The sequence below is a fragment of the Oryctolagus cuniculus genome (assembly GCF_964237555.1).
Source record: "Oryctolagus cuniculus chromosome 16 unlocalized genomic scaffold, mOryCun1.1 SUPER_16_unloc_1, whole genome shotgun sequence".
NCBI lineage: Eukaryota > Metazoa > Chordata > Mammalia > Lagomorpha > Leporidae > Oryctolagus > Oryctolagus cuniculus.
Window position 1 is genome coordinate 773,284 of NW_027208201.1, and position 27,177 is coordinate 800,460.

At 39.6% G+C, this 27,177-nt stretch overlaps 1 protein-coding gene across 1 annotated transcript; it reads left to right on the forward strand.

Moving 5' to 3' along the window:
- The first annotated feature begins 14,856 nt into the window (after window positions 1-14,856).
- On the forward strand, window positions 14,857-22,885 carry LOC138847764 (vomeronasal type-2 receptor 116-like). Its single transcript, XM_070067503.1, has 5 exons — window positions 14,857-15,133; window positions 15,500-16,306; window positions 17,000-17,227; window positions 17,576-17,699; window positions 21,418-22,885. The coding sequence occupies exons 1-5, from the start codon at window positions 14,963-14,965 to the stop codon at window positions 22,350-22,352; spliced, it is 2,265 nt and encodes a 754-aa protein (XP_069923604.1). The 5' UTR covers window positions 14,857-14,962; the 3' UTR covers window positions 22,353-22,885.
- The last annotated feature ends 4,292 nt before the right edge of the window (window positions 22,886-27,177 follow it).

Sequence of the window (27,177 nt, forward strand, 5' to 3'; positions counted from 1 at the left end):
CCGTCCCTCCCACCCGCAACCCTCCCCTTTCCCACTCCCTCTCCCCTTCCATTCACATCAAGATTCATTTTCGATTATCTTAATATACAGATCAGCTTAGTATACATTAAATAAGGATTTCAACAGTTTGCTCCCACACAGAAACACAAAGTGAAAAATAATAGATGATTTTTTTAAATGATGATGAAATCAGATCAGACCTATTGTCATGTTTAATCCCAGTGAGAGTCAAGTTGGGAATTGATAATTTCTTTTTTTTGTTTTACAAAAAAATCAGTTTAGTATGCATTAAGTAAAGATTTCAACAGTTTGCACCCCCATAGAAAAACAAAGTGAAATACATTGTTTGAGTACTCGTTATAGCATTAAGTTTCAATGTACAGCACATTAAGGACAGAGATCCTACATGAGGAGTAAGTGCACAGTGACTCCTGTTGTTGACTTTACAAATTGACACTCCTGTCTATGGCATCAGTAATCTCCCTATGTTCCAGTCATGAGTTTCCAAGGCTATGGAAGCCCTCTGAGTTCTCTGATTCTTCTCTTGTTTAGACAAGGTCATAGTCAAAGTGGAGGTTCTCTCCTCCCTTCAGAGAAAGGTACCTCCTTCTTTGAAGACCTGTTCTTTTCACTGGGATCTCACTTGCAGAGATCTTTTGCCAGAGTGTCTTGGCTTTCCAGGCCTGAAATACTCTCATGGGCTTTTCAGCCAGATCTGAATGTCTTTAGGGCTGATTCTGAGTCCAGAGTGCTATTTAGGACATCTGCCATTCTATGAGTCTGCTGAGTATCTCGCTTCCCATGTTGGATCACTCTCCCCTTTATTTATTCTATCGGTTAGTGTTAGCAGGTACTAGACTTGTTTATGTGCTCCCTTTGCCTCTTAGTCCTTTCATTATGATCAATTGTGAACTGAAATTGTTCACTTGGAATAGTGAGATGGCATTGGTACATGCCACCTTGATGGGATTGAATTGGAATCCCCTTTATTTTATTTTAAAGCTTTTATTCAATGGATGCAATTTTCATAGGTACAACTTTAAGATTATAGTGGTTCCTCTCCCATACCCACTCTCCCTTTCCAACTCCCATCCTACCTCCTACTCCCTCTCCCATCCCATTCCTTAAGATTCATTTTTAAAAAGAGCAAGTCTATACTAAGTAAAGATTTCAACAGTTTGCACACATACACACATACAGTATAAAAGTACTGTTTGAAAACAACAATTTTGCAGTTCATTCTTACAGTACAACTCATTGTGGACAGAGGTCCTACATGGGGAATAAGTACACAGTGACTCTTGTTGTTGATTTAACAATTGACACTCTTATTTATGATATCAGTGATCACCCAAGGCTCTTGTCGTGAGCTGTCAAGGCTATGGAAGACTTTTGTGACCACAAACACCATCAGTATTTAGACAAGGCCATAATCAAAGTGGAAGTTCTCTGGTTACAGTGTGTGTGTACAAAGAAAGTTGAAGGGTTTCTGCACAGATGTAAGAAATACTAATAGCAGAATATAATCACTAAATGGTGCTACATTGAAGAATACAGAAGGCGGCACTGTGGCTCAATAGTTTGCGCCGGCAAACTGGGTTCTAGTCCTGGTAGGGGCACCGGATTCTTTCCGGTTGCCCCTCTTCCAGGCCAGCTCTCTGCTGTGGCCAGGGAGTGCAATGGAGGATGGCCCATGTGCTTGGGCCCTGCACCCCATGGGAGACCAGGAGAAGCACCTGTCCTGCCTTCAGATCAGAGTGGTGCGCTGGCCGCAGCACGCCAGCCATGGTGGCCATTGGAGGGTGAACCAACGGCAAAAGGAAGACCTTTCTCTCTGTCTCTCTCTCTCACTATCCACTCTGCCTGTCCAAAAAAAAAAGAATACAAAAGAAATTCAAAGATTTAGAGGGAAATATTATGAAGCATATTAAGAAATATATTAAAAATCCAAATATACTCATGGTTATTAAAATAATTCCCAACAGTTTTATTGTGGTAAACAATTTTCAGATTTGCATATTATCCAAAAATAAGGACATTGAACTTATTGGAAATGAAGATATAAAAGTGGAATTGTTTTAAAATGATAATGGGATTGTGTAATTAAGTCAGTGTATCAGTCATTGATTAAGTAGTGCTTGAATACAAGATTAAACACAGAGAAAAGTTATTTTCACTTCGCAGTTCTGGAAAAGGAAGCTTGCCTTTAGAATGACTTAATCCACATCCTACCATAGAGAGTTATGCTTCACAGAGATAGCTGGATGCTTTCTCTGCACCTAAAATTCGCACACTTCCAATCCACGATATTAAGAGTGGTATAGCAGGTTAAGCCTCTGTCTGATGCAGGCATCCCAAATGGCACCAGTTTCAGTCCCAGCTGCTTCACTTCAAGTCCTGTTATCTGTAGATGCTTGGGCTTTTGGGCCCACACCCACTTGGGAAATCAAGAAGAAACTCCTGGTTACTGGTTTCAGATCAGCCAGCTACAGCCATTGCAGTCTTTTGGGGTATGAAGGACCAGGTGAAAGGTTTTCTCTCCCTTTCTCTTCCTCTCTCTCTTTTTCCTTGCCTCTCCTCCTCCCCCTGTCACTCTCCCTCTTCTTTCCTCCTTCTACTTCTCCTATTTCTGTAACTCTGCCTTTCAAGTAATTGAAAATAAATAAGCCGGCGCCACAGCTCACTAGGCTAATCCTCTGCCTTGTGGTGCCAGCACACCGGGTTCTAGTCCCGGTTGGGGTGCTGGATTCTGTCCCAGTTGCCCCTCTTCCAGGCCAGCTCTCTGCTGTGGCCAGGGAGTGCAGTGGAGGATGGCCCAAGTCCTTGGGCCCTGCACCCCATGGGAGACCAGGAGAAACACCTGGCTCCTGCCATTTGATCAGCATGGTGCGCCAGCCATGGTGGCCATTGGAGGTTGAACCAACGGCAAAGGAAGACTTTTCTATCTGTCTCTCTCTCTCACTGTCCACTCTGCCTGTCAAAAAATTAAAAATAAATAAATAAATAAATAAATAAATAAACAGCTAACTTTCATTAAAAACCAACACAAGGAACCTTGACTGGTTGAATAGGTCATATTATTGAATGAATAGCACCCTTAAAACAAGGGCTGCTGCTTGCTCTTGTTCAAAGTGAGGACACAGCAAGTATGCACCATGTATAAAGGCAGAGTAGTCCTCACCACACATGGAATCCTCTGGTACCTTAACCATCACTTCCCAATCCTAAGAAATCTTGAAGAATGAGTTTGTGGTGTTAAAATGACACAGGTTAAGATATACTTTTAAAGCAACATGAAGAGGTTCAGAGAGTAGTTCTTAGGGCTCTGTTATTAGAAAAAGAGGATGTACTCATCAGTATGTAAGGTACTTAGGGAGAGTAAGTAATAACTGACTAATATGAGGTAGATGGACATGAATTTTTTATTTATTTTTTATTTTTATTTTTAATAAATTTAAGTTATTTGAGAACAGAGTGACAGACAGTAGAGGGGGAGACAGATAGAAAGGTTTCCGTCTGTTGGTTTACTCCCCAAATGGCCACGATTACCAGAGCAGTGCTTTTTCAAAGCCAGGGGCTAGGCATTTCTTCCCATCTCCACAGGGGTTCAGGGGTTCAAGGACTGGGGCCATACTCTCCTCCTTTCCCAGGCCATAGCAGAGAGCTAGATTGGAAGAGCAGTCAGGGCTAGAATTAGCACCCACAAGGGATTAACCTACTGAGCCACTAGCCTGCCCCTGAAAAGCATAAATAAGGCCTAAAAATTTCATAGGTGTCATTTTTATATGTTGTCATCAACAACAAATAAGGAGTATTTGTCTAAACTAACTCAGTCGGGTATTTTAGAAGGTCCTTGTGAATCAGAAATAACTGAACGGGGGATGATGTTACTGTAAGTTTCTCACCAGATATGCATCAGTGTGTGAAGTGTCTGGATCATCAGTATGCCAGCACAGAGCATGACCGCTGCCTGCACAAAGCTGTGGCCTTCTTGGCTTATGAAGACCCATTAGGAATGACTCTGGTCTGCACAGCTCTGTGTTTTTCTGTGCTCACCGCTGGGGTTCTTGGTATCTTTGTGAAGCACCGAGACACTCCCATAGTCAAGGCTAACAATCGTTGTCTCAGCTACACCCTGCTCATTGCCCTCATCTTCTGCTACCTCTGTTCCTTACTCTTCATTGGTCATCCCAATACAGCCACCTGTGTCCTCCAGCAAACCACATTTGGAGTGGTGTTCACCATGGCTGTTTCCACTGTCCTGGCCAAAACTACCACTGTGGTTCTGGCCTTCAAGGTCACTGGCCCTGGGAGAAGGATGAGACAGTGGCTGATATCAGGGTCACCTAACTCCATTATTCCCATCTGCTCCCTGATCCAACTGGCTCTCTGTGGCCTCTGGCTTGGGACTTCTCCTCCCTTTATTGACACAGATGCACACTCAGAGCATGGCCACATCATCCTGGTATGTAACAAGGGCTCCGTCACTGCCTTGTACTGTGTCCTGGGCTACCTGGGCTCCTTGGCCATTGCCAGGTTCACTGTGGCTTTCCTAGCCAGGAATCTTCCTGGCACATTCAATGAAGCCAAGTTCCTGACATTCAGCATGCTGGTGTTCTGCAGTGTCTGGGTGACCTTCCTGCCTGTCTACCACAGCACCAAAGGGAAGGTCATGGTGGCTGTGGAGGTCTTCTCCACCTTGGCCTCTGGTGCGGGGCTCCTGGGCTGCATCTTTGTCCCCAAGTACTACATTATTCTCCTAAGACCTGAGAAGAATGCTTTGAAAGGATTAATGGATAGGATAATTTCCAAGGAAAGGGATCTTCTGAAGAGTAGCTCTTAAGGCTCTCGCAGTTTTCCATGGTTAGAAACTAAAATTCAAAAAACTGGTTTTGCATTCTGATGTTATAAAATAACTTGCAGAATGTAACAGCATTATGAACAATTTATACTTCTCTTAAAATGTTTTCGCTCTGAAGGACCAATTCACAGAAAAGAAAGGGAGAGTGTGACAAACCTGCCATCTGCTGATAGATGCTGAAGATGTGTAAGTGGCCCAGTGTTGGTTCTGAAGACAAGCCTTTGAGGCTCTCTCAGTTTCAAGGATTTGAAACTAGTATTTACAAAACTGATTTTGCATTCTGATGCTATAAAATAACTTGAACATTTTAATCACCTTATGAACAACTTACATTTCTCTTGGAAATTTTTTAATTCTCATACACCGAATAACAAAACAGAGCTATATTTGGAAAAACCATCTGGTGATATACTCTGAAGATATCCACAGTGGTACAGTGCTGGTTCAGGCCAAAGAAAGGAGCTCAGTTAGGTTTCCATGTGGGTGTCAGGGACTGCAAGAGGCCATCTTCCACTGCTTTTTCTGGATCATCAGCAGGGAGCTGGATTGCAAGTGGACAACCGGGACATGGCCTGGCAACCACATAGGATATCGGGGTTACAGGTGAAGGTTATATCCACTACACCCCAACACAGGCTGCAATCATCCTCTCTTCTTCAAAATAATACTGTGTACAAATTTCTTAGCCTGGGTTTTAAGTTCACAAATAAAACCCATCTCAGATAAAGGCTCTCCTTGAATCTTTTCATTTCTGCATTTTCATTGTCAACTGGTCAACTTCGTAATATTCATATTTTAATAAAATGAGTTACATGTTTATTTGCTGTTTTCATTCATTCAGGGTCTATTTTAACTTCAGATTTATAATATACTTGGAATATTTTCATGTAATCATTGGACATGTTAAATTATTTTAATATGTATATGCATTACCCAGGAAATTCTTAATTCTGTTATCATTTCATATAGATTTGAAATGATGTGATAATCACACACCAAGTTTTCATTATATGTAGAACTGATTCTGCAAATTTCTTTTCCATCTGCTCATTTCTGCTTATTATCAATTTGGCTTTAGATTTACTTTTGCCAATACCAGACATAAGAAAGTGATTTTTATATCTTCTTCAGCAGAAAATAATTAAACAAAAAGTAACAATTTTAAAGTGAAGTAATGGCATTTGGACCATTCACTTTCTTGTGCAACTGTTATCTCTGTCATATTTTAAAAATATTTCCTTTGCTACAAATCAGGTTCCTTATCCATTAATGGTCACTCTCAGTTCCTTCTCTTGTAAATCACACAACCACCAGTCTGTTTCTGTTTCCATGGATTTAATGCCCTGAGTGTTTTGTATAAATTAAATATTAGACTCTGTGGATTTAGGTGGCCTTTGATTTTGCAGGGTGTTTTCAAGGAGCATTCACATCATTGCGGGTATCTACATTTTTCATGACAAACTGATAATTCCTTGTAGTAATTCATTGAGTTTTGTGTGTCCAGTTAACCATACACTGACTTGTGTGCTATTTTTCACTTTGGCTGTTTGGAGACACACACTGATGTACAAGAGATTTTTGCATATTTTCTAATTTTGGAGTGTACCATTAGGTGTGGGATGTTTTGGTCATCAATGAATTTTACGTTGAATTTGCTAAGGAGGTGACAACTGTCTTCCATACCATATGTGTTGTAACTTTCTAGCATGGTTTCAAGATTCCAAATTCCCTATGGCATCTCTGACACCTGACAACTTTGAAAGTTTTTATAGCCAGTTAGTGTTTGTGAAGTAGAGGCTCCTTCTGGTGTGGAACGGCTTGTCCATACTTAGTACTGATTAGCATCATTTGTAATGCCCTTTGGTCATTTATTTATCTGTGCAGAAATATCCATCATATTATATTCCCATTGTTCATGAATTATATTTTGTTGTTACTTCTGCTTTCTAAAAATATATTTTCTTGTTTGTAAGTTACTCAATTTGTTTATATTTCAAATTTTACTTGATGTATACAAGTTTCATGAATATCATATATACATTTTTAGATCACAGAGATACTTCCCACCTATCCATTCATCCTGTCCACAAAAATATGAAGCTTCTTTTTTTAAAAAGATTTATTTATTTTATTTGAAAGAGTTAAACAGAGAGAGGAGAGGCAGATAGAGAGAGAGGTCTTCCATCTGATGATTCACTCCCCAATTGGCCGCAATGGCCAGAGCTGTGCCGATCCAAAACCAGGAGCTCCTTCCAGGTCTCCCATGATTTGGGCCATCCTCCACTGCTTTTCCAGGCCACACAGAGAGCCAGACAGGAATTGGAACAAACGAGTCTCAAACTGGTGCCCATATAGGATACTGGCACTTCAGACCAGGGTGTTATCCCACTGCTCCACAGCGCCAGCCCCAATCTTATTCTTCTTCCTCCTCCCTCTCCTATCACCACTCTTAATTTTTGCAAAGAACTGTTTTCTGGTTTATGTTATAGTCAAGAGATTAACCTTACCATATGTAATGTGTTCTACAAATGGTATGAAGAAACCAACACTATTCCTCAAAATAAAGACAAAGGCTATAAAAAAAAAAAAAAAACATGGAATCTCAAATTGTCAATTTTACTCCAACATTACATTTAGGCACTTGTTATGATGGTTAAGAGAATACATATGGTTTATGTCTGTTTTTGATACTGGCTGATTTCTCTTAAGTATCATGGTTTTCAGCTGCATCAATTTTGTTGTGATAGACAGGATTTCTTTTCTTTTTTTTTTCCTGCTGATTAATATTCTTAGAGTATATATACCATGGTTTCTTTATCCATTCAGCTATTGACAGATATCTGGGTTGATTCCATTTCTTAGCTATTTTGAATTGAGCTGCAATGAGCATGGGGGTATAGATGACCCTTTTTCGTGCTGATTTCATTTTGTTTGAGGAGATTCCTAGGAATCAGTTGGATGGGTCATATGGCAGATCTACTTTCAGCTCTCATAGGTTTCTACACTGTGTTTCACAATGACTGAATCAGTTTATATTCCCACAACCTGTGGATGAGGGTACATTTTCCTTCAAATCCTCTCCAGCACCGGTTGTTTGTTGATTTCTGTAGGAGAGCCATTCGGACAGGTGAGGTGAAATCAACCTAAATGCCCATCAATGGAAGAATGGATAAAGAAACTATGGATATGAACTCTATAGAATACTACAAAGTGGCAAAAGCAAAAAATGAAATCTGGTTATTTGCAACAAAATGGAGGAATCTGGAAAACATCATGCTGAGTGAAATAAGCTAGTCCCAAAGGGACAAATATCCTATGTTCTCCCTGATCTGTGACAACTAACTGAGCACCTAAAAGGAAACCTGTAGAAGTGAAACTGACACTGGGAGAAGCAATGACTTGATTAGTGCTTTGAGCAACATTTTACTATTTTATTCTTTTTAGTATTTTCTTTTTCTACTTAATACCATTGGTTGAACTCTTGAATTAACATTGAATTATCCTTAGGTGTTTAAAGTTAACTGAAAATTGATCCTTGTTAAAATAAGAGTGGGAGGGGCCAAACCTGTGGTGCAGCAGGTTAAAGCCATGGCCTGAAGTGTCAGTATCCCATATGGGTGCCGGTTCAAATCCTGGCTGCTCTTCTTTGGATCCATCTCTATTCTATGGCCTGGGATAGCAGTAGAAGATGGCCCAAGTTTTTGGGCCCCTGCACCCAAGTGGGAGACCTGGGAGAAGCTCCTGTCTCTTGGCTTCCGATTGGTGCAGCCCCGGCCGTTGCAGCCATCTGGGAAGTGATGCAGTGGGTGGAAAACCTTTCTATCTGTCTCTACCTCTCTCTTTAGCTCTGTCTTTCAAATAAATAAAATAAGCCTTTCAAAAAGAATAAGAGTGAGAATAAGAGATGGAGGAGATATACAGTTTGTCACATCCTCCCTCGGACTTATCCCTAAGGGTAAAGCTAAAAATGTGTCATGGGACTCAAAATCACATTAAGTTGGCAGATATAAACACCGTCTTACTAGTTAAAGTGATCAGTTTAAGTTCATAATTGATCATAAATATAGGATTAAGTGTCAAAGGATCACATAAATAAGACCAGTGTCTGCTAATAATAATTGATAGAATTAAAAAGGAGAGAACAATCCAACATAGGATGCTGGATACACAGCAGACTCATAGAATTACAGATGCCCTAAACAGCAGTTTGGCCTCAGGATCAGCCCTCAAGGCATTTGGATTTGGTTGAAAAGCTTATGAGAGGCATGGAAGCATGGAAAGCCAAGACACTGTAGCAAAAAAAAAAAAAAAAGCCTAAAGAAAGATCTCTGTCAGTGAGATCCCAGCATAAATAATGGGCCATCAAAGAGGGAAGTACCTTTTTCTGAAGGGAGGAGGGATCTTCCCCTTTAATTATGGCCTTGTCTAAATAAGATTGGAGTTTGTGAACTGAAGAGGCTTCCAGGGGCTAGTGTCGTGGCTCACTTAGTTAATCCTCCACTGTGGCACTGGCATCAAATATGGGTGCCAGGTTCTAGTCCCGGTTGCTCCTCTTCCAGTCGAGCTCTCTGCTCTGGCCCAGGAAGGCAGTGGAGGATGGCCAAAAGTGCTTGGGTGGCTGCACCCACATGGGAGACCAGGAAGAAGCAGCTGGCTCCTGGCTTCAGATCAGCATAGTTCCGGCCACAGCAGCCATTTGTGGGGTGAACAAACAAAGGAAGACATTTCTCTCTGCCTCTCTCTCTCTCACTGTCTAACTCTATTCATTAAAAAAATAGGCTCCAAAGCCTTGTCAGCTCATGACGAAAGCCTCAGGTGATTACTGACATCATAAATAAGAGTGTCAATTGTTAAATCAAAAACAGGAGTTACTGTACACTTGCTTCTATATAGGACCTCTGTCCTTAATGTGTTGTACTATGAGAATTAACAGTAAAACTAATCTTCAAACAAGACTTTATACTTTGTGTGTCTGTGTGGGTGCAAACTGTTGTAATTTTACTTAGTATAGAGTTGATCTTCTGTATATAAAGATAACAAAAGGAATCTGAGTGAAGAATGGGATGGGAGAGGGATTAAGAGATGGATGGTATGCCGCTGGGAGGGTTGTTATGGGAGGAAGAACCACTGTAATCCAAAAGTGGTACTTTTGAAATTTACATTTGTTAAATAAAAGTTTTCTATAAAAAAAGAATGTAGAAGATATGTGATAAATATGAAAGAAATAGTTAAGCAAAAAAATGATGAATAGATCTGGGTGCCAAATTTTTTGAAATTCATGCATAATGTTTCATAACACACATTTTCAATACATTTTTGAAGCCTTCTCATTGCATGGAATTCATCCTTTCCAGTCCCAACCTTTATTCAGTGAATCTTGTGCATTCAGATTGACTCTACTTTTAGTTTCTACACATTAGAGAGAACGGGAGATGTTTGCTCTCTGATTTAGATTTACTTTTCTTGTTTAACTGAATAGACAACAAGTTTTGTCATTGTACTGGTAATAAATCTAACTCATCAAGACATTATATTTTCAATTTTATGCAAGTCAGTGAATTTTCTGTGTTTTGTGTCTATACTTCATCTCAATTTGCATAGGCCTGTATTCAAAATCTCACTAATGGCATCAGAGCAGTGACTAGGCAATGGAGAATGTGTTTTGCTTAACATATTAGGGAACTCATTGATAGAAGTTTGAGTTTAGGAAACTTCTGAGTGGAATAACAGAGTTCTCTTCCATGCTCTCTTGTTTACCTCCTCATTAGATTTACTCCATTAGTGATACCTCACACTGATATGCAAGCACAAATGATTAGTCAGTGTTGATCATCATTACTGCTTACAAGACATGCTATCCATTTTATTCTGTTGTGTTGTGCAGTCTCTTGGTTGTGCAAATTGTTAAAGATATGTAGCTGCCCTGATGGTGTCCTACATGAGTCCTTAAAGTCATTTACATTCAAGAAGTACAAGTATCTGTATGCATCATCCTGCCCTTGGTGTTTGTCGTGGTGGGAATAAAGTGATGACTTCCAGCTAGTATTGTCTGCCTTATAGTAAAAAGTGAGAAGTCCTCAAATAGTCCCTAGTTCTCACGAGAGTATTAACCAAGGTTTTAGTGTGAAAACAGATTACCATGAGATTACCATGGTTAACAGCAATGTGGAAGGGTTTCATATTTTACAACTGAAGATGTGATGATTTGACATACAGAATGAAACTCCTGAATTCAGGGTGATTACTGGTTCCACAGTGCTTGAGAATCAGAAGGCCTATTGGGTATCTTTGTAAACAGCATCTGCTTTGGGTCTGTGTGGCATCAAGGCAATGTGTGGCTCCCCAGAACATGGGGTCTGGAGGCTGCCCTATTGTTCTTTGGGTCTTTGACGTCTGTTACACTGGATTTTTCTGGTCTGAAAACTTTCTGAGAAACTCACCTGATGCCTCTCTTCATGCCCTCTGATGCAATCCAGGTACATAATTGCCAAAAGTTCATGGAGAGGTTTATTGACAAAGCCCATGGACCAAATGTAACTAATAGAATTTATGCCCTTGAGTCTTTGTACCCATGGACTTGGAGGAAATACTTGCACCTGGGGTGAAGAGGATGATTCACAAACATGTTTTTCTTCTTGTGTTTTTCATCAGGACAGAAGCCCTGAGCTGCAGAGCCTCAGGGTAGAAAGGGTTCCAGATTCCCACATGGACGAATGGACAGATGGTAGAAAGAAATCAGATTGAGCAGTATTAAAATGGCTTGATGCGAGGAATCACACACACACACACACACACACACACACGCTATTTGTATGCACATGCATGACCCTTCATGTTCCACTATGGTTGTGTCCTAGGGTTTTCACAGACTTTGAAGATGTTCCCTTTGAATTTTCTGTTGCTCTTTTTGCAATTGTGTCTCCTTGTGACTTGTCATGATGATCAGAACTGCTTTTTCCAGATGGAACGGAGTTATTACAAGGATGGAGATATTGAGATCGCTGCTTTTTTCCCCATTTACATATACCTTGTGGACAGAATGATTAATATTTTCAAAAACCATGTCACATTCAAAGGGTAAGTTCTCTTTGCCATAATCATTTTCCTTGATTTACATAATAGATGCTTGCTATTGGGTCTGCAGATGGATAGACACATGCATTGTGCGTCCCTGCCCTTTCCATTTCTGTCCCACCTAAAAAGTTTTGATAATTAACTTGGGGCATGTGGAAGACATTTCTTTCTGCCTGGCACATTCAATTGTTCAGGGAAATGTTATCTCATCCTAGGAGAAAGGAGAGTCTGGTTGGGATCTTCTTGTCCTTCGCTGTCCACGTTCATCAGCTCAGGGGCCTATTGTGCCTCAGTAGCAGGTTCTTACAGAACCCATGCACTGAAATGAACAACCCTGAGTTACATGAGCTCTTCCACATGTGCTCACAAACTTTTCTGCTACATATTAGATTTGGGGCCATGAGCTCACTTCATTTCTTCTACAGTCAAAAAGAAGAAAAGATATTCAAGAAAGTAAGATTTTACTAGGTAAAAGTAACCTCAAGTATGTTAATGATGAATATACCCATAAGAACTATAATGGTTGGAATCTACGCATTCAGGATGCACCCCTGATTCTTTTTCTGGAAAAATACATTTCAGAAGAGGGATTATTCTGCTTCTGCCCATCTTTAAGATACTGCCTACCTGTAGCTAAATATAAATGTTTCATATATATTTATATAGGAATATTTCATGCCTCCAGAATATAGTATCTTGTAGGACAGTGAAATTGTTTTCCTCACATTTGTTTATTTTGGTGCTAATTTCTAATTGGTTTCTACTGTAAGCTATAAAAGTAGGTTGATGATACATAGATCTTTGATAGAAGGTAGATATTAGGACATATATCATTGCAGTATCATTAAAGCCAATGGAATTTAGAACTATAGTTGGTGCCACAAAGGTGAGACAACTGATCAAGTATTTTAGGCATTTGTCCTAAGTTCTATCCAGAAAAAATCTAATGGATACCAGCTTGGTATAATGATATTATTCACTTCACATTATTTTTTATGAATTTGCCTATTTTGATAGTGCACATGACATCCCAATTATGAAATATTTATTTATTAGTAGTAGTGGTATTTCCCATGGTTATGTATGCAGTACATCATTTACATGTACCCTAAATGATGGAGACCAGAAGAGTGTAAATTTCCCGTAGTAGGAATAGAGTTTATGAATAGAGCCCAGGTTCCTCCAAGATGTATACCTTGCCAACTGGAGATCATAACCAAATCTTAGCAAACCCAGGAGAAAATGCCTGTGTTAATGATACTTGGGAATATAGTATAAGATTCAACAACTTTAGAATACCCAATAATTATTTATAAACTGTTCTTAGAGATAAGAAACACAACATAAAACGGATTGAAAAGGCAACTCTCACAAATGCCCAGTGTGTCCAAAAATCTTTTAGACCTTTTATACCAATGACAGCGGGAATAAGAAATGAGAGGTTAAGGAATTGATGGAAATGTAAAGAATGAGGAGGGGAACAGAGAAATATGAACTACAAAATGGAATATTATTTGATACTCTTAGCAAGGATTTTTAAAGTTCTTCATTATATACAAAGTATGAGTGAAATATTTGGATAACAAATATTTATAGAAATGAGATTTATATAAAGCAATAGATATTGAGCAACTCTTTACATGGTAATGGATACCTATATGTAAATATATAGGCAGAATATGTATATAATATGCATGTATACATACATATTATGTTGCAACATGAACCAAGAAAAGAAAAACTGTCACTTCCTCTGGAGCACACAGTGACCCTTAATATCAGTGTACATGACCTAGTCTATTCATAATGACTCAACACACAGTAAATCTGAAATACATACAAGGGGCTCCTCATTTACACACTTTGTGAAATGTCAGAACCTGGAGAGTAGAAATGCTTCATGTTCTTTGCATGGAAGGATATTTATGTTTGGTTCTGTAGGGAAAATTGGGTGAATAAGGCCAGTTTGGAGTATATACTCATACCACTGATAATGATTTACTTTAATATATACCTAGTGTTCAAAATAAATGCATGACTGTCTTAGTTGTAAAGCATTACAAATCCAACCTGGGAGTGTTTCAGGCTTTTCTAAAGTGTCCCTCCCTTTTCACCGATTTCCTTCTTTCAAGCTCTGAATCTGATTTCATTTTCCTGGCTTGTGATGGTGGTTGATGGGTGAGTTTTTTGGGGAAGAGATTTTTCAGGATAAATCCAGACTTACATCTACCATTCTCAGTGCTTTGACGTCATCCTTCTATGTGATCACATAGCCTTCAGTTGAGTTACTCTCTTTTCCCATTACAACCTGCAGCCTTATGATCATAGGACTCCTATTTCAAGAAGCATATAATGATGTGATAAGATGAAGCATCATTGTAGTTTCCGAATATAGGAGTATTTGTAGAGGCAGTGCTAAAGATGCACCTTTCCTTGTCAAGTTTTCTTTGAAACTTGAATGTTCTTTTTAGGTGTGCATAAACTTTTGAAAGGGCATTCCAGAGCATATTATAGTATTTAGATATCAAATATAAAAACTTAGAAGATGTAGTTGTTGCCAGAGATGATTTAAATTAATAGGTTTATATTAAAAAATATCATTTTCTTTGGCTGCATGGACAGCCATGTGATAACATGCCCAAGACATTATAATGTAAAAGCAGATCTTATTTTCAATATCACTTAGGCTGGGAGACCAAGATCAAGGAAGTAGCAGCTATTGTTCTGGTGAGGACATGTGTCCTGCAAATGCAACACTCTTAACATGCTGTCCTCAGCAAATGTGCAGATAATCCTTAGAACATATGAATCTTTGGCCAAGACCAATCCATCTGTTACAGTTATTACAGTAGAATTGATGATAATCTGGATTTGAGGCTTCTCCCTTAAAGATCCTTGTGCATTTCATACAGGTTTCAGTCCAAAAACTACCAGTATGTTCTGGCCTTGGTTTTTGCTATTGAGGAGATCAACAAGAACCCCCAGCTTTTACCCAACGTGACCTTGGGATTTGATCTCTATAATGTCATGCACAGTGACATGATGGTGATGCAGAATCCCTTCATCTGGCTTGCAGGACTAGAAGAGGATGTTCCTAATTACATGTGTAGGAAATGGAGTAAGTCTGTAGCTGTAATATCAGGAACAAGCATTGCTGTCCAAGTAGGGACACTGCTGGAACTCTACAAAATTCCACAGGTGAGTGTGTAAGTGAAAGAGAGGGATAAAACACATCACCTGAGGTGCCTGACTTAGACCCAAAAATTTAAGTGACAGAACCAAATACACTTGCCACAGCATGTGATCAAACGTGAAGGCATATAGAGATTAGGTGGATTAGCCACATATTATCAGAAGCAGAGTGTTGGCGAGTGAAAAGGAGAAATGTTTTCCTTAATCTGTGAATGTAATGTCTCAGGAACTAGGATGTTTTCATGCAGGGGGATGAGAAAAATGAGATATTGTAAACTCTTCTGATGCTTCCATCATCTGCTTAATTTCTTCAGGAGTAAGATAGTACACTATGGCAATATCCTTACACATATTTCTTGCATTTTCTCTTAGCTGACTCTTGGGCCTTTTGAACCACTTCTGAGTGACAGTGGTCAGTTTCCTTCCCTCTATCAGATGGCCCCCAAAGACACTTCTCTGGCCCATGGCATAGTCTCCTTGATGCTTCATTTCAGCTGGACCTGGGTGGGTTTGACCACCTCAGACCTCCCAAAAGGTATTCAGTTTATGTCCAATTTGAAAGTCGAGATGCAGAAGAATGGCATCTGTGTGGACTTTGTGGAACTGATCCCAGTCACTGAGGATTCTTATTTTTCACTCCAGAATAGGTTTCATATCCAGATCCTAAAATCATCAGCAAATGTGGTGATTCTTTTCTGTGACACTGATTCACTCATAGGCATCAGCTTTCCAACATGGGGACGTGTAATGACATGGAAAGTCTGGGTCACCACCTCACAATGGGATTTTGCCAGTGGTGAGCATCATATCCTGCTGCACTCGTTCCATGGGACTCTCATTTTTTCACACCACCATAGTGAGATCTCTGGTTTCAAAAACTTTCTTTGGACAGCTAACCCTTCCAAGTACCCAGAAGACATTTACCTCTTAAGATTCTGGTCATTGGTTTTTGATTGCTCAGTTACTGGGGCATCCTGTAAAACTTTGCAGAACTGTCCACTGAATGCCTCCTTGGAATCCTTGCCTCCACATCGTTTTGATATGAGCATGAGTGATGGGAGTTACAACATATATAATGCTGCTTATGCTGTGGCTCACAGCGTACATGAGATGCTTCTACAATTGTTAGAAATGCAGCCAGTGAACAATGGGGCAAAGGTGGCATTTTCTCCATGGCAGGTAATTTGGTTTCCATTGTATGACATGTACTCCTGAAGTGATCCCCTTAAGAGCTTCTGCCGGTGTTCAAACCAAGTAGCTTGGGATCCTTTCTCCAATCACAAGATATATATGAGCCTCTGCTTGAAATTTGTCATAAGACACAGGGTTCCATTGACAAGTGGGAAGGTAACTTGGATAAGGTTCACTGCTGTGTCTTAAAAAGTACTCTCCCATCCTGTCAATTTAAATATGACTTGTGAATACCTAGACTGTGTCATTCCATTTTCAGTCTCAGTGGTAAAAAAAAAAAATATTGCTTTTTAGTGTCAAATGTTGTTGAGTATGTTCAGCCACAATGTGTCATAAGACATCTCATTAAATTGCATATTTTTTATCCTGGTAACTGTACTACAGATGGTTTTCCTAGGTACACTGAGAAAATAAGTGAGTGTTAGTAGCATGGACTCCACAGTTGGAAATGATCAGAATCTCACAGTTAGATCTTTTTGATTGCCCTAGTTTTTAGATGAAAATGAGTGAAATCATACTTACTTTGATGTAGTTCTCATCATGTTTTAGTTTTAATTCATTGGGTGGCTATAAAAAGTTCCCTTTGTTTATTTGTGATTACAAACAAAAGGCTTTCTTTAAACTGGGCTTGATGTGTTATTGCTTGGGCAGTCTTCATGTGAATATAATGTATTTTTTCAGTTGCACCCGTTTCTCAAGAACCTCCAATTTACCAATCCTGCGGGTGACCTAGTGAATTTGAATCACTTGAGGAATTTGGAAGCTGAATATGACATTCTCAACTTTTGGAATTTTCCTTATGGTGTTGGACATAAGGTTAAAGTAGGACAGTTTTCCCCTTATGCCTCACAGAGCCAGAAGTTGTCTCTCTCTGAGAATTCGATAGAGTGGGCCACAGGAATTACAGAGGTAAGTTGCACCTGATCATAAGGTTCACAATGCACATTGTTACCCATAATTCATATGGGGATTTGTGCCACTTGGCTTATTAAAAACACACTTAGAGACATTAAACTACACCCCTTCCAATCTAAATACTTTCTTATGTTTTTAGTGGCTGAGGTTTGATACTACACGCACTTGTTCCTCCACATGTTTTGAATCTATTTATTTAGAAAATAAACTTGCCTGCCATCATTGTGTCAGAAATAGGTATTTACAGTTTAAGTGAACAGGTTGTACAGGACTTGAAAACACTCTACATGGAACATAAGCAATAGTCCCATCTCTGACCAACACTCATCTGATTTTTCTCAGACTCCACACTCAGTATGCAGTGAGAGTTGTAGCCCTGGATTCAGGAAAACCCCTCTGGAGGGAAAGCCTACCTGTTGTTTTGATTGCACACCTTGTCCTGAGAATGAGATTTCCAATCAGACCGGTAAGTCAGTGCCAGCCTCATGGAGAAGTTAACACCTGTTTCTTAAAATAGTCCTCTTCTCCATGGAAAGAAAAGGATGTGGAGTATGACTGCTGAGAAGATTCTTTTCACCTTCTGGTAGAAGTTAAACCTTATATTCAGTAATAACCCTTAAAATGATAAAAGTTTTCACACTATACTGCATGTAGTATTTGCAAAATCATTTAGGTAAATTCACGTCTGTGTTCCTTGTACATGAATAGATAATGCTTTCACCTAATTCAAGTATAGCATGCTTGGAGTGAGAAAGCACAACTCTCATCAAACTGTGTGTAATTTGAAAAACTGTATTAGAAATTATACAGTATATCATGCTGAGGATAATACTCATCAGATATCATAAATGAGCTAACCTTAGCCTTTGAGCAAAATCATTGCGTATCAAAATATAAATCTTCAGGAACATTCCTATGCTTACACTCATACACACTCATGAGTAAAATTTATTTTGAAAGAATACAGGCTGACTTCCATGGTAAAAAGTATGCATATCAAGGTACATCAATGACAGCAAATTCAACACAAGCCCTTGAAGATAGGATGTGGACATTATAAGGAAACTGAAGTAAATAAAAATTGGAAGAGCTTACAGTTGCTGATCATAAAACAAGTAAAATTTATGAACCTCAACCAGTTGGAACAGTACTAAAAACAAGATTACAATGTCTGTGTGTGTTGCACAAAGAGAGCTGAAGAGATCTCTGCACAGATATAAAAGATACTAATACTAGAACATGTGAATCATTTAATGGTGATAGATTGAAGAATATAGAAGAAATTCAGAAATTTCCAGATAGAAACATTATAAAAACTTTGAGAAATATTTGAAAAATCCAAGTAAACTCATAGTTATTAAAATAATTCCCAATACTTTTATTGTGATAAACACCTTTATCAAACGTTCACATAGGAAAGGAACTCTTTCTCAACTCCTGTACAGAATAGGAAAAATTCTGTTTCTTCTACAGGAACATCTTAACTTGTTTGATCAAATACTGCCAGATATTTCAGCAAAATGAAATTGTAAGACACTGTTGTTGAAATAAATTCACACATAGAAATTTTAAACAACATAAATCCAACAGTATTTTTAAATAGGTTACATCATGCCCAATGTCTTGCATAAAGTGTAATTCAGTTTATAATCCTTGAAAAATAGTAATGAGAATTAGCATTTCTGAAGAAAAACATTTAATAAATTTAAGTGATCTAAGAATTATAAAAAAAAGAACCAAACAACACAAAATGCCAAAAAGAAGGATCAGTTTTCAATCCTAAAGAGTATTTTAGAATGCTAAACAACATGAAAGTTATGGCTGAAGATTGGATACAAAGTTGAATAAAGAATGCAACTTCTGCAGGAAATTACCCATTGGTCTGTTTGTGTATATAATAAAAATGAAAGCCATGCAACTTATTATAGAGAAAGATTTCAAATGGCATCATTTTCAACTGATACTGGAATGATGTAATACAATCAAAAATCAGTAATTGAGTTAAGTAGTGCTGGAATACTAGATTAAATACAAAAAGAGATATTTTTGCTTATCAATTCTGGAAAACAAAGCTCTGAAAGATGAGTACATGTAATGTCTCAAAAGTATGAACTATCCAAAAATAAGACCACCTAAACTTTGGAAGACATCTGCAAGTTGTGACAACTGACATTGATGGAGAAATGTATGGAAAAAGAAGGGGATACTGGCAGAGATAGAGATAAAATTCATGTTCAAGAATAAAAAGGCAGCAAAGTGGAAATATGCCAGTAGTGTTCAAGGTGATCTACAGACAGACTTTGATTACAGGCAGCATCCCAGTGTGTTCCTTGATGGAAATCTGCTCAAGGGTGGCATCTTATCCAGAAGGTATCAAGTGTACAACTCTTCTGTGTTTCTCTAGAGCTTGATCATCTGTTTTCTAATGGTGATCTCTCAATCAGTGCTTGCCCATAGAATGACTATCCAGATCCTACCTTAGAGAGATGTGGTTTAGTGAGATCATTGTGTGCTTTCTGTGCACCCAAAATTCACAAAGTAAATCTCCCAGTGCATGACACCAAGAATGGGAAGCTGGGGCCAGTGCTGCATCATAGTAGTTGAAGCCTCTGACTGGGATGCCAGCATCCCAGTTGGGCAGCGGTTCCAGTCTCAGCTGCTTCACTTCCAATGCAGCTCTCTGCTGATGCTTAGGAAAGCAATAGAAGACAGCCCAAGTTTCTGAGTCCACACCATGTAGGAGACCCAGAAGAAGCTCCCATTTATTGCCTTAAGACAGCCTAGTTCCATTTATTGCCATCATTTGGGGTGTGAATCACTGGTGGAAGATGTCTTTCTTTCTCTTTTTCACTCTTTTCCTTTCTCCCTCTCCTTTTCTCCCTGCCCTCCTGTCTTTCTCTCTCTCCCTCTCCCTCTCTCTCCCTCATACTTCTCTGCCTCCTTCTGAAACTCTGCATTTCCATTAAATTATAAATAAATAAAAACACTCATTAGAAATAAAGACTGGGGCCCTTTGGTCATTGATTAGGCAATGAGAGTACAGAGGGAATAACACCAATAAAACAAGGGCTCACTGCAGGCATGGAAAGCCAAGACTCTGGCCAAAAAATAGCCTACATGGAGGATCTCTGTGAGACCCCAGTGGAAAGAAATGATCGTCAAAGAAGGATATACTCTTCTCAAGAGGGAGGAGAGAACATCCACTTTGCTTATGGCAGTGTCCAAATGCTGATGGAGTCTATGGTTACAGAGGACTTCCATAGCCTTGGCAGCCCATAGCAAGGGCCTTGGGTGATCACTGATATCATACATACGAGTGTTAATTGTTAAAGGAACAACGAAGTCACTGTGCATTTATTCTCCATTTAGGAACTCCATCTATAATGAGTTGAACTGTGAGAATCAACTGCAATATTTTCTCAAACTGTACTCTATATGTAGTGTGTCTGTGTGGATGCAAACTATTGAAATCTATATGTTATATGGAGTTGGTCCTCTGTATATAAAATCAAATAAAAATGTAACATAATGAAGAAGGAGATAGGAGAGGGTGAGGGAGGTGGGATGAGAGTTGGGATGGGAGGGTGGGTTTAGGGGAAAGAAACAATATTTCTAAAGTTCTATCTATGAAAAAATGCATTTGTTGAATAAAAACTTTAAAATAAAAAATTATGAAAAAATGTAATCACTATATAAAAACTTAAGAAAACAAGGACTGCTGCTTGCTCTTGTTGAAAGTGAGGATGCAGCAAGCATGTGCCATATATAAAGGTCAGAGTAATCTTTATAATACATGGAAACCTCTGGAATCTTGATCACCACTTCCCAGTGTGGAGAAACCATGAAGAATGAATTTGTGGTGTTAAAATGATACAGGCAAAAAAGGTAGGATTTAAAGCACCAGGAGTAGTTACAGAGAGTACCCTGTAGGGCTTTGTTAGGAGAAAAAGAACATGTACTCATCAGTATGTAAGGTAGTTAGAGAGATGAAGTAATAACTTTGGCTAACATGAGGAAGATGGGCATGAATAATGGCCAATAATTTCCTAGATGTTATTTTATATGCTATTTCAACATCAAATAAGGGCTATTTGCCTAAACTAGCTATGTCTGTTATTCCACAAGGTCCTTGTGAATCAGAAATAACTGAACTCAGGATGATGTTCTTGTACGTTTCTTGCCAGATATGGACCAGTGTATGAAGTGTCTGGATCATCAGTATGCCAACAGAGAGCGAAACCAGTGCTTCTACAAAAAACTGACCTTTCTGTCTTTTGAAGAGTCCCTGGGGATGACCTTGGTCTGCACAGCTCTGTGCTTCTCTGTCCTCACTGCTGTGGTTATTGGGGTCTTTGTGAAGCACCGAGACACTCCCATAGTCAAGGCCAATAATCGTTGTCTCAGCTACATCCTGCTCATCGCCCTCATCTTCTGCTTCCTCTGCTCCTTATTGTTTATTGGTCATCCCAACACAACCACCTGTGTCCTCCAGCAGACCACATTTGGAGTAGTGTTCACCGTGGCTGTTTCCACTGTCCTGGCCAAAACTATCACTGTCCTTCTGGCCTTCAAGGTCACTGCCCCAGGGAGAAGGATGAGACACTGGCTGCTATCAGGGGTACCTAACTCCATTATTCCCATCTGCTCCCTGATCCAACTGGCTCTCTGCGGCATCTGGCTTGGGACTTCTCCTCCCTTTATTGACACAGATGCACACTCAGAGCATGGCCACATCATCCTGGTGTGTAACAAGGGCTCAGTCATTTCCTTCTACTGTGTCCTCGGCTACCTGGGCTCCTTGGCCATGGCCAGCTTCACTGTGGCTTTCCTAGCCAGGAGTCTGCCTGGCACATTCAATGAAGCCAAGTTCCTGACATTCAGCATGCTGGTGTTCTGCAGTGTCTGGGTGACCTTCCTGCCTGTCTACCACAGCACCAAGGGGAAGGTCATGGTGGCTGTGGAGGTCTTCTCCATCTTGGCCTCTGGTGCGGGGCTCCTGGGCTGCATCTTTGTCCCCAAGTGCTACATTATTCTCCTAAGACCTGAGAAGAATGCTTTGAAAGGATTAAGGGATAGAAGAATTTCTAAGGAAACAGATGTTCTCAGGTGTAGCTCTTAGGCTCTCTCAGTTTTTATTGGTTAGAATCTAAAATTATAAAACTGATTTTGCATTCTGATGTTAAAAATAACTTGTATAATGTACCCTCCTTATGAACAATTTATACTTATCTTAATATGCTTTTGTTCTGAAGTACCAATTTACAGAAAATGAAGATAGAGTGTGGGAGAAACCTTCCATCTGGTAATGGAATCTGAATATATCTGTAGTGCCCAGTGCTAGTTCATTTCAAAGCAAGGAGATTATTTCAGGTTTTCATGTGAGTGTCAAGGACAGAAAGGCTTAGGCCATCTTCCAACGCATTTTCTAGATCTTAACAAAAAGCTGGATTGCAAGTGTAGTGGACAAAACATGAACTGGCACCAATATGGGATGTCGGGGTTATAGGTGCTACTTATAGCCACTATACCACCATGCTGGACCCATTCCTTCTCTCTTCAAAATAATACTGTGAACTAATTTCTTAGTCTGGGTTTTATGTTCATAAGCACAAAACCAATCTCAGATAAAGGCTCCCCTTGAAACTTTTCATTTCTTTTCAATCCTGTATTTTCAATGTCAACTCATTGACATTGTCATATTCATATTTTAATAAAATGAGTTACACATTTCTTTGCTGTTTTTATTCATGCATTAGAGTCTATATTAAAATAAGCTTATTAATATAGTTGGAATATTGCAGCGCAATCTTTAGACATGTTACTTCATTATAATGTGTAATGTGTACTTGATTTTTTTTTTGTAGCTCTTGTGAATGGGATATAATTTATTTCTCAGCCATGGAATTGCCTGTGTATACAAAGGCTGTTTGCTTTTTGTGCATTGACTTTATATCCTGCTACTTTGCCAAACTCTTCTATGAGTTCCAATAGTCTCTTAACAGAGTTATTTGGATCCCCTAAATAAAGAGTCATATCATCTGCAAAGAGGGATAATTGTACTTCTTCCTTTGCAATTTGTATCCCTTTAATTTCTTTTTCTTGCCTAATATCTCTGGCTAGAACTTCCAGAACTATATTGAATAGCAGTGGTGAGAGTGGGCATCCCTGTCTGTTACCAGATCTCAGTGGAAATGCTTCCAACTTTTCCCCATTCAATAAGGTTCTGGCCATGGGTTTTTCATAAATTGCTTTGATTGTGTTGAGGAATGTTTGTTCCACACCCAATTTGCTTAGAGTTTTCATCATGAAAACTTTACGTAAGTTTTCATCATGAAATGGTGTTGTATTTTATCAAATGCTTTCTCTACATCTATTGAGATAATCATATGTTTTTTCTTCTGCAGTTTGTTAATGTGGTGTATCACATTGATTGATTTGCGAAAGTTGAACCATCCCATTTTTGTATCGTAAGTCAAATAATGATTCTTTCTTTTTACAATAACGAGTCTGTTGTCCATTTTCTTAGAACCATTGACCTTGCATTTTAAGTTGCTTCTAGATTCTGTCTAGACACACATGGCATATGTCTTTTCAGATACTGGCTCATTTCTTTAAGTATCATGGATGCCAGTTGCATCAATGTTGTTGCAAAAGAGAGGATTCTCTTTTTTTCTACTACTGATCAACATTCTTAGAGTATGTATGCCAGGATTTCTTTATCCGGTCATCAGTTGATGGATATCTGGGTTGATTCCATATCTTAGCTATTTTGAATTGAGCTGCAATGAACTTGGGGGTACAGATGACCCCTTTTCATGCTGATTTCATTTAGTTGGGGTAACTTTCTAGGAGTCAGTTGGCTTGGTCTCATGGCAGATCTATTTTCTTTCTCAGAAATTTCCATAATGTATTCCACAATGACTGCATCAGTTTACATTCTAACCAACTCTGGAGTAGGCTACCATTTTCCTGAGTCCTCTCCAGAATAGGTTGTTAGTTGATTTCTGTATGATAGCCATTATGATGGGTAAGGTGAAACCTGATGGTGGTTTTGATTTCATTTCCCTGATGGCTAGTAGTCCTGAGAATTTTTTAAGTGACTTTGGCCTTTTCAGTTTCTTCTTTTTGAAAAATGCATGATGAAGGTGTTTCCCATTACTTAACTGGATGTTTAGTTTTTTTGTTGTTGAATTCCTTTCACTCTTACAGGGTTCTTGCTATGGAACAGCCGGGACTTGAGCCTACAAAATGTGGGATGCTAGCACTCAAGATGGAAACTTAACATACTACACCACAGCCCAGCTCCAGTTTCCATTATTCTTTTTTATTTCTTTTATTTATTTATTTTTTTGACAGGCAGAGTGGACAGTGAGAGAGACAGAGAGAAAGGTCTTCCTTTTGCCATTGGTTCACCCTCCAATGGCCACTGTGGCTGGCGTGCTGTGGCCAGTTCACTGCACTGATCCAAAGCCAGGAGCCAGGTGCTTATCCTGGTCTCCCATGGGGTGCAGGGCCCAAGCACTTGGGCCATCCTCCAATGCACTCCCGGGCCATAGCAGAGAGCTGGCCTGGAAGAGGGGCAACCGGGAGAAAATCTGGTGCCCTGACTGGGACTAGAACCCGGTGTGCCGGTGCTGCAAGGCGGGGGATTAGCCTATTGAGCCACAGTGCTGGCCTGCATTATTCTTAAAGATAAGTGGAAAGGCACCAGATCATGCAGATTCTAATCATCTTTTGATAGCCTTTACCCCAATAGAGGTTTCTTAAATTAAATGTCCCCATCCTCTCCAGTACAGTCATCAGTTTTTCATAGAATTACTTCTTTCTCCCCAAAACCTCCATCAGTGTCTTCAGCAGCTATAGTCTGAGAAGCACTTTAGTAGGAGTTATCATAACTTTATGTGGCTGCCTCAACATAGCAACACTTCCTGAGTCATACTCAATTGTGTATGAATAGCCATTAGCATGTGTGTCTTCTAATATCCAAGTCAATTGGTCTCTGAGTCTTTGCATTTTACAATTGTGTGTGTATGTGTGTGTGTGTGTAAAGGCAAGATCACTGGAACTGAAATTCTATATTTTTTGCGTGTAAAAACTAATTCCCAAGTTAAGGTACCAATGATATCTGATTATAATTCTATCATCCATAGCTAGATCATATGTTTATGTATTTTCTGAGTAGCATATTCCATGCTGACTTACCTTTCATGAGTTGTCTGTTGTATGATAGGCTTGTTTATTTCATTAAAATGAAACACGTTGGCATTCAGTTTTAAATTCAATGTGAAATTGGCCTGTTTTCAGTTATTGTTCCATAGTGTCCTTAAGGCAAATAAATCTAAGCACTTATAAAGGAGAAAGGAAAACCAACTGCAACCCCATTGCTCAGAGGCAGCTCCTATCTAAATAGTCTTTCAGACTTCCTGTACACACACATGTTTATTTCTGCAGGGCCATCTGGTGTTCCCATGGAGATCGCTTCCATTACATGGATGTTTCAGTTCACCCAGTCTTGACTTGGAGCTGTCTACTGCTATTATGCCCAGGTCTCCCTTCCTTTCAGCCAGGTCAATACGGACCACAACACTAGAGGGAGCCTGAGGCTGAGGATGGATTTGAACATTCCTGCAAGAATGTAGTGATGCAACTGAGGTGATTTGGGGTGGGTATAGGGCTCTTTCTTGTAGAAGCTCTCAAGTCAGCTCCTCCAGAGTAACACCTGAAATTCGCAGAGAGCCACACATCAGCCATAATGAATACCCCCACATCGATCTGCAGCCAAAGTCAGGAGGCTCAGCACTGTGAGCACAAGTTTCTCATGAGAGGACAGAGGCAGGAACCATGTCCTGTACAGGAATATGGGTCATGTGTCACGAGGAATGAGAAAAGGCCCCAACCCACCTTGCTCTTTTGGTGCAGAATATGAGGATATGGGTCTTTACTTGTGCGACCCCCTAGGGCCGAGCTGCAGAGGAGAAAAGTGTGTGCCCGCCACTACCCCCTGTTGGCTCCTCACTGCTCTGCAGCTCAACAGACCCTTCCAGGCTCTGTGCCAGGTTGTGAGACCTGGAGAGGAGCTGGGTTGGTGACTCTGAGGGTTCTCCTGGGGAATTGTGAGAAGGGCGAGTCCTTCTGGTTTCTTCCCCACTGTTTTGGTGAAACCTAGTAATACTGTAATGTAAAATAATTCTAATGCACCTTGTATCCCTTGGGCCAGGAATTTACATCTTACTTGAACAGTATATTATGGAAGTTTTAAATTCTGGAATAGGAAGTCTTACCTCACTGAGATGACAACTTTTTAAGAGGAGGGTAATTTTGTTTGTTTCCTTGTTTCTGCAACCCTCAGAATCACCTTGAACACTTACTGAAACAGGGAGACTGCTGGGATGCACTCTGTGATGCCTTATCTGGTAGACCTGGGGGTGCTGTGGCATTCAGCTCCACATGTGGTGACTAGGAGCCACTCCCAATTCTGCTTCCTTGTGTTTTGGACTTCCCTTATTCCTCATTAAATAAAAATGCAAGTTTATTGATCTGAAATTCCATTCTCTTTCTTCTCAAATAAAGCATGAGAGTTTCTACAACAAAACATCAAGGTCTTTCAAACAATATCATTCTGATTAGTTTGCTGAATTTGTTTGAGAAGAAAATCCCAGAAAGAAGGGAAGTGGGTTGTTAACACTTGTCCATTTTTGCATGAACCAGCAACAGACAAAGGCCAAGAGCCATCCAAATAGGAAAAGATTTGTGTGTAGGTCCCCATCAAGCTGGGGCAAATTAATGTGGAATCCCAGATAAACACTGAGTCTGAAGAGGAACATGAAATCATTCAACATGGGATCATCCCATGATCCAGAGAAACCAACATGGTTCTTAAGTGGAGGAGAAGACCATGATAAGAACACAGGTACTTCACAGGTGAAAAATCATTCAATAAGGAC

What these genes read in the sequence shown, in the direction of transcription:
- LOC138847764 (XM_070067503.1), top strand. Translation starts at nt 14,963, where the DNA reads ATGCACAGTGACATGATGGTGATGCAGAATCCCTTCATCTGGCTTGCA. An exon ending in AACTCTACAAAATTCCACAG is followed by an intron (nt 15,134 to 15,499) that starts GTGAGTGTGTAA and finishes ATTTTCTCTTAG; the next exon opens with CTGACTCTTGGGCCTTTTGA. An exon ending in TGGCATTTTCTCCATGGCAG is followed by an intron (nt 16,307 to 16,999) that starts GTAATTTGGTTT and finishes GTATTTTTTCAG; the next exon opens with TTGCACCCGTTTCTCAAGAA.